This window comes from Cebidichthys violaceus, unplaced genomic scaffold, assembly GCF_023349555.1.
Source record: "Cebidichthys violaceus isolate CVI_PGR_0920_01 unplaced genomic scaffold, fCebVio1.0.p SCAF_57, whole genome shotgun sequence".
NCBI classification, from domain to species: Eukaryota; Metazoa; Chordata; class Actinopteri; order Perciformes; family Stichaeidae; genus Cebidichthys; species Cebidichthys violaceus.
In genome coordinates this window covers 333189-347500 of record NW_027176783.1, presented here as the reverse complement: position 1 = coordinate 347500, position 14312 = coordinate 333189, and the positions used below count along the sequence as shown (strand labels likewise).

The 14312-nt window shown below is 41.3% G+C and overlaps 1 protein-coding gene across 1 annotated transcript in view; it reads left to right on the top strand.

Moving 5' to 3' along the window:
- Positions 1 to 14312, top strand: part of cacna1fb (calcium channel, voltage-dependent, L type, alpha 1F subunit) — a 39569-nt gene that overhangs the window by 24223 nt on the left and 1034 nt on the right. The window contains exons 26-48 of the mRNA XM_068732099.1: positions 738 to 790; positions 1009 to 1155; positions 1237 to 1438; positions 2921 to 3079; positions 3165 to 3275; positions 3694 to 3777; positions 4210 to 4338; positions 4413 to 4478; positions 4887 to 4978; positions 5226 to 5385; positions 5458 to 5585; positions 6242 to 6338; positions 6873 to 6975; positions 8194 to 8295; positions 10133 to 10257; positions 10481 to 10600; positions 10691 to 10751; positions 11241 to 11451; positions 11907 to 12014; positions 12154 to 12290; positions 12519 to 12631; positions 13388 to 13598; positions 14166 to 14266. Of these exons, the coding sequence (XP_068588200.1) occupies positions 738 to 790; positions 1009 to 1155; positions 1237 to 1438; positions 2921 to 3079; positions 3165 to 3275; positions 3694 to 3777; positions 4210 to 4338; positions 4413 to 4478; positions 4887 to 4978; positions 5226 to 5385; positions 5458 to 5585; positions 6242 to 6338; positions 6873 to 6975; positions 8194 to 8295; positions 10133 to 10257; positions 10481 to 10600; positions 10691 to 10751; positions 11241 to 11451; positions 11907 to 12014; positions 12154 to 12290; positions 12519 to 12631; positions 13388 to 13598; positions 14166 to 14266 (2820 nt within the window). The remainder of the gene's footprint in view (positions 1 to 737; positions 791 to 1008; positions 1156 to 1236; positions 1439 to 2920; positions 3080 to 3164; positions 3276 to 3693; positions 3778 to 4209; positions 4339 to 4412; positions 4479 to 4886; positions 4979 to 5225; positions 5386 to 5457; positions 5586 to 6241; positions 6339 to 6872; positions 6976 to 8193; positions 8296 to 10132; positions 10258 to 10480; positions 10601 to 10690; positions 10752 to 11240; positions 11452 to 11906; positions 12015 to 12153; positions 12291 to 12518; positions 12632 to 13387; positions 13599 to 14165; positions 14267 to 14312) is intronic.

Sequence of the window (14312 nt, the reverse complement as noted above, 5' to 3'; positions counted from 1 at the left end):
GGACCACCGGCAAGACACGTGAAGCAGGACCACCAACAAGACACGTGGAGCAGGAGTCAGCCGGACCACCGGCAAGACACGTGGAGCAGGACCACCAACAAGACACGTGGAGCAGGAGTCAGCCGGACCACCGGCAAGACACGTGGAGCAGGATCACCAACAAGACACGTGGAGCAGGAGTCAGCCGGACCACCTACAACACACGTGGAGCAGGACCACCAACAAGACACGTTGAGCAGGACCACCAACAAGACACGTGAAGCAGGACCACCAACAAGACACGTGAAGCAGGACCACCAACAAACACGTGGAGCAGGACCACCAACAAGACACGTGAAGCAGGACCACCAACAAACACGTGGAGCAGGACCACCAAAAAGACACGTGAAGCAGGACCACCAACAAGACACGTGAAGCAGGACCACCAACAAGACACGTGAAGCAGGACCACCAACAAGACACGTGGAGCAGGAGTCAGCCGGACCACCGGCAAGACACGTGGAGCAGGAGTCAGCCGGACCACCTACAAGACACGTGAAGCAGGACCACCAACAAGACACGTGGAGCAGGACCACCAACAAGACACGTGGGGCAGGTTATGTTATTAGATATATAATAGGTTATTATCTTATCTTAGTTCTGTTCAGCTGGTTTTATTTCTGCCTTCAGTTGAGTCCAGATGTTGTTGCTCTTTTATTTTTTTACCAGAAATAATATTTCCTGCTTTTGTGTTTCAGGGTAAATTCTATCGCTGCACAGACGAAGCCAAACACACTCCTGAACAGTGCAAGTAAGTGTTTCATTCTTCAACCTGGATCTTCAGTTTGAAATACTACTGACACCTGTGTGTGTGGATGTGTGTGTGTGGATGTGTGTGTGTGTGTGTGTATGTGTGTGTGTGTGTGTGTGTGTGTGTGTGGATGTGTGTGTGTGTGTGTGTGTGTGTGTGTGTGTGTGTGTGTGGATGTGTGTGTGTGTGTGTGTGTGTGTGTGTGTGTGTGTGTTCAGAGGGACCTTCGTGGTGTATAAAGATGGAGATGTGAACCACCCGATGGTCAGAGAGAGGATCTGGCTGAACAGTGACTTTAACTTTGACAACGTGTTGATGGGGATGATGGCGCTGTTCACCGTCTCCACCTTCGAGGGCTGGCCCGCGTGAGTCTTCAAACAAACTTTATTAACAGAGACAAAACAAGTGAAGTAGGTCACATGAGATGTTTAACCCTCTCCCTGCAGGCTGCTGTATAAAGCCATCGACGCTAACGGGGAGAACTCTGGACCCATCTACAACTACCGAGTGGAGATCTCCATCTTCTTCATCGTCTACATCATCATAATCGCCTTCTTCATGATGAACATCTTTGTGGGCTTCGTCATCATCACCTTCAGAGAGCAGGGAGAGCAGGAGTACAAGAACTGTGAGCTGGACAAGAACCAGGTAGGACGGAGACAGGAAGATCCTCTTCTTCTGTGGTTACAGATGTCAACCTGAGGACATCAATGTCTCTGATGTCCTTCCACCAAAAGAACTGAGAGTACTAACCTTTGTTAGTACAGTAGTACATGTTGAGTACACTCTGTTAGTACAGTAGTACGTTTTGAGTACGCTCTGTTAGTACAGTAGTACATGTTGAGTACACTCTGTTAGTACAGTAGTATGTGTTGAGTACACTCTGTTAGTACAGTAGTACGTGTTGAGTACGCTCTGTTAGTACAGTAGTACATGTTGACTCTGTCTCCACAGCGTCAGTGTGTTGAGTACACTCTGTTAGTACAGTAGTATGTGTTGAGTACACTCTGTTAGTACAGTAGTACATGTTGAGTACACTCTGTTAGTACAGTAGTATGTGTTGAGTACACTCTGTTAGTACAGTAGTATGTGTTGAGTACGCTCTGTTAGTACAGTAGTACATGTTGAGTACACTCTGTTAGTACAGTAGTATGTGTTGAGTACACTCTGTTAGTACAGTAGTACGTGTTGAGTACGCTCTGTTAGTACAGTAGTACATGTTGACTCTGTCTCCACAGCGTCAGTGTGTTGAGTACACTCTGTTAGTACAGTAGTATGTGTTGAGTACACTCTGTTAGTACAGTAGTACATGTTGAGTACACTCTGTTAGTACAGTAGTATGTGTTGAGTACACTCTGTTAGTACAGTAGTATGTGTTGAGTACGCTCTGTTAGTACAGTAGTACATGTTGAGTACACTCTGTTAGTACAGTAGTATGTGTTGAGTACACTCTGTTAGTACAGTAGTATGTGTTGAGTACGCTCTGTTAGTACAGTAGTACATGTTGAGTACGCTCTGTTAGTACAGTAGTATGTGTTGAGTACACTCTGTTAGTACAGTAGTATGTGTTGAGTACACTCTGTTAGTACAGTAGTACGTGTTGAGTACACTCTGTTAGTACAGTAGTACATGTTGAGTACGCTCTGTTAGTACAGTAGTATGTGTTGAGTACACTCTGTTAGTACAGTAGTACATGTTGTCTCTCTGTCTCCACAGCGTCAGTGTGTTGAGTACACTCTGTTAGTACAGTAGTATGTGTTGAGTACACTCTGTTAGTACAGTAGTATGTGTTGAGTACGCTCTGTTAGTACAGTAGTACATGTTGAGTACACTCTGTTAGTACAGTAGTATGTGTTGAGTACACTCTGTTAGTACAGTAGTACGTGTTGAGTACACTCTGTTAGTACAGTAGTACATGTTGAGTACGCTCTGTTAGTACAGTAGTATGTGTTGAGTACGCTCTGTTAGTACAGTAGTACATGTTGAGTACACTCTGTTAGTACAGTAGTATGTGTTGAGTACACTCTGTTAGTACAGTAGTACGTGTTGAGTACACTCTGTTAGTACAGTAGTACATGTTGAGTACACTCTGTTAGTACAGTAGTACATGTTGACTCTCTGTCTCCACAGCGTCAGTGTGTTGAGTACGCTCTGAAGGCTCAGCCACTGAAACTTTACATCCCAAAAAATCCGGTTCAGTATAAGTTCTGGTCCATCATCAACTCCACAGGATTTGAGTACATCATGTTTGTGCTCATCCTGCTCAACACCGTCACTCTGGCTGTTCAGGTAAACACGTTCACTTCCTGCTTCCTGTTTCCTCTGAATACTAATACAAGTATGATGAAGTGATGACTGTGTTTCTGTGCTGCAGCACTACGAACAGTCGAAGAAGTTCAGCCACATCATGGACATCCTGAACATGGTGTTCACCGGACTCTTCACCGCAGAGATGCTGCTGAAGCTGCTGGCTCTCAGACTCAGGGTGAGCAAAACAAACGCACCCTCTGAGGTCTCCTAGAGCTCCAATTAAACATATCAATCACACATATTCTATTCCCTGTTGGTTTGATCAAAACACGTTGGTCCATCTCTTAATACTGTCTGACTTCTTGTCTGTGACCCATTGGTTCCTACTGGAACTGGAAAACTTTAAAAACACAAATATAAATAGTTTCATTCTTTGAAAAGGTTCAGACAGATAAATACTTCATGAATGACCTGATGGGGTCCTGGTCTATGTGGACGTGGTCCTGGTCTATGAGGATGTGGTCCTGGTCTAAGAGAACCTGGACCTGGTCTATGAGGACGTGGTCCTGGTCTATGAGGATGTGGTCCTGGTCCAAGAGGACGTGGTCCTGGTCCATGAAGGCTCTGGTCTTTAATGACTCTTTTCTCTGCAGCATTACTTCGTGGACGCCTGGAACTCCTTCGACGCTCTCATCGTGGTCGGCAGCGTCGTCGACATCGTGGTCACCGAGTTCAGTGTGAGTCCTCGAACGCAACACAAACACCATTAATAAAATATAATATATGAATATAATATATTCATATATTATATAATTGATATATTATATTAAAATATGATATAATAATAATATAATATAATATATATATTGATATATTTATGTATTTATATATTATATTAATATTAATATATTATATAATATATTAATTATATATTATAATATTATTATATCATATTTTATTAAAATATGATATAATAATAAAATAATATTTTATAAGACGAGTCCATCAACACATTTCTGTCAGCTTTTTACTTTGTTTTACTTTGTAAAGTTTGAGTTCACATTGATTAATAATAATGATCTCTCCCTGTCTGTCTCCCTGTCTTCCTCCCTGTCTGTCTCCCTGTCTTCCTCCCTGTCTTCCTCCCTGTTTCCCTGTCTGTCTCTCAGAGTGGGGAGGACAGCTCTCGGGTGTCGATCACCTTCTTTCGTCTGTTTCGAGTGATGCGCTTGGTCAAGCTGCTGAGTAAAGGGGAGGGGATTCGTACCTTGCTGTGGACTTTCATCAAATCACTGCAGGTCAAGGGCGGGGCTAACGCTGGGGGGTGGGGCCAAAGTGAGCACCAGTCTAACCTCTTCCTGTCTGTCTTCAGGCATTGCCGTACGTTGCTCTGCTCATCGCCATGATCTTCTTCATCTACGCCGTCATCGGGATGCAGGTGAGCTCAGGTGAAGCTGCAGGGGACACCTGTCAATCAGCGTGTAGCCCCGCCCCTAAAGTATCCCCTGCTTTATGGTGTGTTTGACTCTAAATGGAGCATAATGTACTAAATGAACATCATGCTGTATTGAAGAAGACTGTAAACTAGAGATTGAGACCATAAACTCATGTTTACAATGTTTACTGAGGGAATAAATCAAGAGAGAAGTAGAGTCATTTTAGACTAGACTTCTATACAACCAGAGGAGTCGCCCCCTGGTGGACACTAGAGAGAATGCAGCTTTAACACGTGAAGAACAGGAGAACATTAAAGAACCAGATCTCTCTCTCTCTCTCTCTCTCTCTCTCTCTCTCTCTCTCTCTGTTTCTTTGTCTCTTTGTCTCTCTGTCCCTGTCTCTCTATCAGACGTTTGGGAAGGTAGCGATGCAGGATCTCACTCAGATCAACAGAAACAACAACTTCCAGACATTTCCTCAGGCAGTCCTCCTCCTCTTCAGGTCAGATCCTCTTTCTCTTCCTCTTCCTCTTCCTCCTCCTCTTCGTCTCTGATTGTGACAACTGAACTCTATTGAAAGACATTATCCAGGGGCATTGTGGGTAGTGTAGTCAGAGTTCTGTTTTGAATATTTCTCAACAACTTCAAGAACTATTCAATTAAATATAAAATATTATAATATCATGTAAATAATCACATGCGTGTGTGTGTGTGTGTGTGTGTGTGTGTGTGTGTGTGTGTGTGTGCAGGTGTGCGACAGGTGAGGCGTGGCAGGAGATCATGTTGGCCAGTCTTCCAGGTAAACGTTGTGACCCCGAGTCTGACTACGAACCAGGAGAAGAGTTCAGCTGTGGAAGCAACTTTGCCATTGTTTACTTTATCAGCTTCTTCATGTTGTGTGCTTTTCTGGTGAGAACACACACACACACACACACACACACACACACATACACACACACTGACTGCTTGTGTGTCCTTCAGATCATTAATCTGTTCGTTGCCGTCATCATGGACAACTTTGACTATCTGACACGTGATTGGTCGATTCTCGGACCGCATCATCTGGACGAGTTCAAGAGGATCTGGTCTGAATACGATCCAGAGGCCAAGTATGTTTGTTCTTAGCCTAGCTTAGCACAAAGACTGGAAGCAGAGGTAAACTGCTAGCCTAGCTTAGCACAAAGACTGGAAGCAGAAGTAAACTGTTAGCCTAGCTTGGCACAAAGACTGGAAGCAGAGGTAAACTGTTAGCCTAGCTTAGCACAAAGACTGGAAGCAGAAGTAAACTGTTAGCCTAGCTTAGCACAAAGACTGGAAGCAGAAGTAAACTGTTAGCCTAGCTTGGCACAAAGACTGGAAGCAGAGGTAAACTGCTAGTCTAGCTTAGCACAAAGACTGGAAGCAGAAGTAAACTGTTAGCCTAGCTTGGCACAAAGACTGGAAGCAGAGGTAAACTGTTAGCCTAGCTTAGCACAAAGACTGGAAGTAGAAGTAAACTGTTAGCCTAGCTTAGCACAAAGACTGGAGGCAGAGGTAAACTGCTAGCCTAGCTTAGCACAAAGACTGGAAGCATGGTTTTTTGTTGGTAATATTTCTGTATGCAAAATATTGAATTCAGTAGTTTTACTTGTAATGGAGTATTTTGATATTGTGCTAATTTTACTTATGTAAAGTAGTGGCTCAGATGACATTAGATTATATTTAGTTTTGTTATATTATTATATTGTATTATTATTAGTTATTGTATTATGTTCTCTTCCTTCAGGGGTCGTATAAAACACCTGGACGTTGTGGCTCTGCTCAGGAGGATCCAGCCTCCTCTGGGTTTTGGGAAGCTCTGTCCTCACAGAGTGGCTTGTAAGGTAATATATATATATATATATAAATACTTTAGGTATTATAAAAACACATATGAAAGAACAATCTAACGTCAACTTCATGGTTATTTATTCCTGTGGTGTCCCACAGGGCTCTGATGTGGGTCCTCTACTTTTATTCATATCAGGCTATAAAACTCTGAAATGTACTGTATATTACAATTTAAAATGGTTAATACTCATTCATTAATGTAAAAGCAGGATTTTACTGCTGGAGCTCATTTTGAACTCTTAATTAATGAATCTTTTGGTTATGGATTAATCAGCTCATTATTCTCCTTTAATGTATTGTAAAAAAATAGTTTGTTTTGTGTGAAATCTTAATTTGTAAAGAAGCTGTCAGATAGTTAGTTAGTTAAGTTATCTGTGTCAGTAGATTAAAGACACACTGACATCCCATAATATGTGAACATTCCTCTTCGTCTTCCTCTTTCTCTTCCACTTATTTTTCCTCTTCCTGTTCCTCTTTTTCTTCGTCTTCCTGTTCCTCCTCTTCTTCTTCCTCTTCTTCTTCCTCAGCGCCTCGTAGCGATGAACATGCCTCTGAACGCTGACGGGATGGTGACCTTTAACGCCACGCTCTTTGCTCTGGTTCGCACCGCCCTCAAGATCAAGACTGAAGGTATCTGATTGGTCGTCTGTTCATTTCATTAAGTGTTTAATACCTACATGTGGAGATAACAGATTGTAGTGTTATTTGGATAAACTGGCCAGATAAGTATTTCCTATGTTATTATTGAGAATCTAAACAATCACTGTCTGTACATAGTAGAAAGTATTTCAGTATGTTAGTGTATTAGTATGTTAGTATGTTAGTATGGAAGTATGTTAGTGTATTAGTATGTTAGGATGAAAGTATGTTAGTATGTTAGTATGTAAGTATGTTAGTGTATTAGTATGTTAGGATGAAAGTATGTTAGTATGTTAGTATGTAAGTATGTAAATGTAAGTATGTTAGTATGTTAGTATGTTAGTATTTAAGTATGTTAGTATTTAAGTATGTTAGTATTTAAGTATGTTAGTATATTAGTATGTTTGTATGTTAGGATGAAAGTATGTTAGTATATTAGTATGTTTGTATGTTAGAATGTTAGTATGTTAGTATGTTTGTATGTTAGAATGTTAGTATGTTAGTATATTATTATGTTAGTTTGTTAGTATGTAAATATATTAGTATGTTAGTATGTTTGTTAGTATGTTAGTATGTTAGTATGAAAGTATGAAAGTATGTTAGTATGTAAGTATGTAATTATGTTAGTATGTTAGTATGTAAGTATGTAAATGTAAGTATGTTAGTATGTTAGTATTTAAGTATGTTAGTATGTTAGTATTTAAGTATGTTAGTATTTAAGTATGTTAGTATATTAGTATGTTAGTATGGTAGTATGTTAGTATGTTCGGATAAAAGTATGTTAGTATATTAGTATGTTTGTATGTTAGAATGTTAGTATGTTAGTATATTAGTATGTTAGTATGTTAGAATGTTAGTATGTTAGTATATTATTATGTTAGTTTGTTAGTATGTAAGTATATTAGTATGTTAGTATGTTTGTTAGTATGTTAGTATGAAAGTATGTTAGTATGTTAGTATGTAAGTATTTAAGTATGTTAGTATTTAAGTATGTTAGTATGTTAGTATCTAAGTATTTAAGTATGTTAGTATTTAAGTATGTTAGTATGTTAGTATGTAGTATGTATTAGTATGGCGCTCATGATTGTCGAATATGTCACAGATTCCCTTCATACTCACATCTCAGCCGTCTACAGGAACTGATAACTCCGATGGTTCCTGAACGCAGCATCATCATAACTTATATGTGGCCCCGCTCACTGTTGCTAGGTAACCCTGACCAGGAGAACGAGGAGCTGAGGGGGATCATCAAGAAGATCTGGAAGCGAATGAAACCAAAACTACTGGATGAAGTAATACCACCACATGAAGGTACTAATACTACCGATAGTACGATAGTACAACAACAATACACACACACAACAAACACAAGTACCACAACTACAAACATAACTAGTACTACAAGAAACACTACTAATACTACTAGTATCACAAGAAATATTACTAATAATACTACAAACTCTACTAGTACTACAATAAACACTACTAAAACTACTACAAACTCTACTAGTACTACAATAAACACTACTAAAACTACTACAAACTCTACTAGTACTACAATAAACACTACTAACACCACTAGTACTACAATAAACACTACTAATACTACTACAAACACTACTAGTACTACAATAAACTACTAATACTACTACAAACACTACTAGTACCACCAGCAATACTACTAACACTACTACAAACACTACTATACTACAACAACCAATACTAGCATTGCTGCAAACACTACTCGTACTACAAGAAACACTACTAACACTACTAGTATAACACAAAATAAATACTACTAACACTACTACAAACACTACTAGTGCTACAAGAAACACTACTAACACTACTAGTATCACACGAAATACTACTAACACTACTACAAACACTACTAGTACTACAAGAAACACTACTAACACTACTAGTATAACACAAAATACTACTAACACTACTACAAACACTACTCGTACTACAAGAAACACTACTAACACTACTAGTATCACACAAAATACTACTAACACTACTACAAACACTACTAGTACTACAAGAAACACTACTAACACTACTAGTATAACACAAAATACTACTAACACTACTACAAACACTACTCATACTACAAGAAACACTACTAATACTACTAGTATAACACGAAATACTACTAACACTACTACAAACTCTACTAGTACTACAAGAAACACTACTAACACCACTAGTACTACAATAAACTACTAATACTACTACAAACACTACTAATACCACCAGCAATACTACTAACACTACTACAAACACTACTAGTACTACAAGAAACACTACTAATACTACTAGTATCACAAGAAATATTACTAATACTACTACAAACACTGCTAGTACAACAAGAAACACTATAAGAAATACCACCTATACTACAAGAAACACTACTAATACTACTAGTATAACACAAAATACTACTAACACTACTACAAACACTACTCGTACTACAAGAAACACTACTAACACTACTAGTATAACACAAAATACTGCTAACACTACTACAAACGCTACTAGTACTACAAGAAACACTACTAACACCACTAGTACTACAATAAACACTACTAATACTACTACAAACTCTACTAGTACTACAATAAACTACTAATACTACTACAAACACTACTAGTACCACCAGCAATACTACTAACACTACTACAAACACTACTAGTACTACAAGAAACACTACTAACACTACTAGTATAACACAAAATACTACTAACACTACTACAAACTCTACTAGTACTACAAGAAACACTACTAATACTACTAGTATAACACAAAATACTATTAACACTACTACAAACTCTACTAGTACTACAAGAAACTACTAATACTACTACAAACACTACTAGTACCACCAGCAATACTACTAACACTACTACAAACACTACTAGTACTACAAGAAACACTACTAATACTACTAGTATCACAAGAAATATTACTAATATTACTACAAACACTGCTAGTACTACAAGAAACATTATAAGAAATACCACCTATACTACAAGAAACACTACTAATACTACAATATTTACTATGAACAGTACAACAAGTACCACTAATACTTGAGTAAATACTAGCAGTACTTCTGCTGACTGAGCTCTGTGTCGTCCTACAGAGGAGGAAGTGACAGTCGGGAAGTTTTATGCGACTTTCCTGATTCAGGATTACTTCAGGAAGTTCAGGAAGAGGAAAGAGAAAGGAGATCTGGCCGGAGAGGCTGACACCACCAACCCGTCTGCTGTTCAGGTCTGTCTGTCTGTCTCTCTGTCTGTCTGTCAAACACTACAGTGCTCCATAATACAGCAGGGATGCCCCTAGTTAGGGGTTCAGCGTCTTGCTCAGGGACACTTCACCACAGGACACGTCAAATCCAAGGATGGAACCGTCAACCTTGCCACGGTCGCCCCAGGTTAAACAGAGTGTGTGTGTGTGTGTGTGTGTGTGTGTGTGTGTGTGTTTGCAGCTGTGTAAAGCCGGTCTGAAGACTCTGCAGGATCTGGGTCCAGAGATGCGTCTGGCTCTGAACGAGGACCTGGAGGACGGGGACGAGGTCATACTGGAGGACGAGGACCTGGAGGATCAGGTCTTTATATTAATGAATCCACGTGACTGTGAGTGAGTGACATCCACGTGTCCATCTGTCCGTCTGTAAACAGCTGATCTGTCTCTTCAGGGGGACGACGGCGCCGGACCGGAGAGAGACCGCCGAGGCTCCGTTCTGATGACGCCCACCGGTAAACAGTCATGTGACTCTACGTGTTACCATGGTTACGAGAGATGTTAGTTATTATCAGACATCAGAGGAACAGGACGTTTATATGGAAGGAAAAATACTCAACTACTAATTAAGGCATCAGTTTATTATTACTCGACTGATGTGAAAGTATTAAAAACAACATAAAAAGATATTCATTTAATGAATGAATGAATGAATTAATGATTCATGTAGAAATCTTTAGCAGCTCGAATGTTTCATCTTTGAATCCGTCAATCTGAAGGGCGGAGGTGAAACGCGTTAAAGAGTCTGAATGCTCAAAACGTATGAATAAGAAAATAATTTTGACAAAACAAGCTGAAGGAAAACGTTACAGCTGTCAGTTAATGACAAAGTACACGAAGAAGAAACTCTGTTAAAGGAGCAGGAGAATAAAGTGTCCTCAGCAGGTAAACCGGTTCTCTGGTGGGTTGTCTTTCATTTATCATAACAGCCGGTCTCCCTGCAGGTCCCGGTGGACCGGTTGGAGACGGCGGCGTGTCTAACGGAGGTCTGATCCACCGGGTCGGTTCTCTCACTAAGATGCCGAACGGCAGCGAACACGAAGAACATCTTCGGCGTGAAAACAACACGAGGTTGTCTTTTAACGTTCATCATCACCGCCGACCGTCAGCGAAGACCGGAGACCACAAGAGACCAGCACACCACAAACACACCAGGTACTGATAGTACTGTAGTATTAATGTTAATATTACCACAAACACACCAGGTACTGATAGTACTGTAGTATTAATGTTAATATTACCACAAACACACCAGGTACTGATAGTACTGTAGTATTAGTATTGGTAAATAAAGATGAGACTTGTTGGACTCAGTAAGTTTAGTTTACGGAACATTTTTAATTTTCTAAATCTGAATTTAAATATTTTAATAATTTTAATAATGTTCTCTTCTGTGTTTATGACTTAAGAACTGATAACAAGATGAGGCTGGTAGTCTATAAAAGTGATAAATATTCTCTTTTAATACGACAGACGAACATGATGCAGTTCCTGTAACGGCCACTAGAGGCTGCTGACCCCATGATAGCCCGTCCCTCTAGTGGTCATTGGATGAACTGCAGCTTGTGTCACTTCCTCGTCTCAGCCAATCAAAATCTTTCATTCTGCAGGAGGGACTCGAGGGACCGATACTGGAGGAACGGAGACATGGAGACGTACGGAGAGCAGGGTTACTACAGCAGAGAGGAGGACAACGACAGCATCAGCTCCAGAGACAGGTACGCAGAGAGACAGACAGACAGGTACACACACAGACAGGTACACACAGAGACAGACAGACAGGTACACACACAGACAGGTACACACAGAGACACACAGACAGGTACGGACTCAGATAGACACCTCTCTGTGTTGCAGACGTCACCCTGACGAGCTTCCTCTGTACAGAGACCACTACGATGGCCACGCCCCCTACTCCAACAGTAGCTACGGTAACGGATACAGCGAGGCCAGGAGGACAACCCGGAGACGCCTACTTCCTGCCACGCCCACAGGTTCTACCTGATGATGTCATGCTGTGATGTCACAGTTAACCAAATAAAACCCGACGAGATGAGAAGAGATTACAGAGATGATGTGTCACATTTTAACATTAAATCTCATTTTCTCATCCCACATTTAAAGTTACGTTGTTTGAAGATTCATTCATTACTGTCGGCCATCGTTGTATCAGTAAACTCTAACAGGTGAGCGGCTGCGTCTGTTTCGTTGTCGTCTGTCAGGTCGGAAACCATCGTTCAACATCCAGTGTTTGAGGAGACAGGGAAGCAGTGACGACCTGCCGATCCCAGGAACCTACCACCCCACCTCACCACCCCGCCGCACACGCACACAGGTAACACACACACACAGTAACACACACACACACACACACACACACACACACACACACACACACACACAGTAACACACACACAGTAACACACACAGGTAACACGCACACAGTAACACACACACACACACACACACACACACACACACACACACACACACACAGTAACACACACAGGTAACACGCACACAGGTAACACACACACAGTAACACACACACACAGTAACACACACACACACACACACAGTAACACACACACAGGTAACACACACACACACACACACACACACACAGTAACACACTCACACAGTAACACACACACACACACACACACACACACACACACACACACAGGTAACACACACAGTAACACACACAGTAACACACACAGGTAACACGCACACAGGTAACACACACACAGTAACACACACACACACACACACACACACACACACACACAGTAACACACACAGTAACACACACAGGTAATACGCACACAGTAACACACACAGTAACACACACAGGTAATACGCACACAGTAACGCACACACACACACACACACACACACACACAGTAACACACACAGGTAACACACACGCACACACACACACACACAGTAACACACAGTAACACACACAGTAACACACACAGGTAACACGCACACAGTAACACACACACACACACACACACACACACAGGTAACACTCACACAGTAACACACACACAGGTAACCCTCCTCTCCTCCTCTTCCTCAGCAGACATTTAGCAGTTATGAGTCTCGTCACTCCTCCGGTCGATCCTCGGCAGCCTCCTCGGCCTCCTGGGCGAACCCCTGTCCTCGCCGCGGTCGCCTCCTCTATGCTCCTCTCATCCTGGTGGAGGAGGAAGGCAGCCCGCCCTGGGGGGGAGGAGGAGGAGGAGGAGGAGAGGGAGGAGGGGGAGATGGAAAGAAAGGAGGTGCAGGAAGAGGTGAGGAGAACTGAGATGTTTCATATGTCCCAGAAGCCTCAGTGCTAACAAGGTAGCATCCCCTGTGTTGTATAAAGTGATTGTAGCTTCCATGCTAACAGTAGGCTCGATGCTAACAGTGAAGCATAAACTACAGAAGGTACACTGAGCTTAAACTCTATTCATCCATCAGGTGTCAATGTGACAGGTGCAGCACCCAGACCGGCCTGGTACGGTGGCCCTGCAGGGACATCAGGTAGGAAGGATGAACAAACACATAGATAATATATCATATAATATATAAGAGAATAATCTTGGTTTTAAAAAGGTGAACCTCTTACACATAAATAAGTCATTGGTTCTGTTATAATATTCATACTAAACTAAAAATAAATGTTATGTGCATTCTAACGGCATCATATGTGGCATACATACTGATTGAGTGTGTAGTATCTAGTACATTAGAATGCAGTACATACTGAATGAATACATAGTATACTATATACTAGTATAGTTATGTGATCTTGAACAGCTGTTTCATGTTGTCGTTGTCATGTATCTGAACGTCTCATGTGACTGTGGTTGTAGCTCCTCCCCCCTACAGAGCCTACACCACCCTCAGAGTTCCCTCACAGCTTGGCGCTCAGCTGACGGAGAAGCGAGGATCAGCAGACAGTCTGGTGGAGGCGGTGAGGAGACATTGATTGATCGCTGACATTGATCGGTAACTTAAAG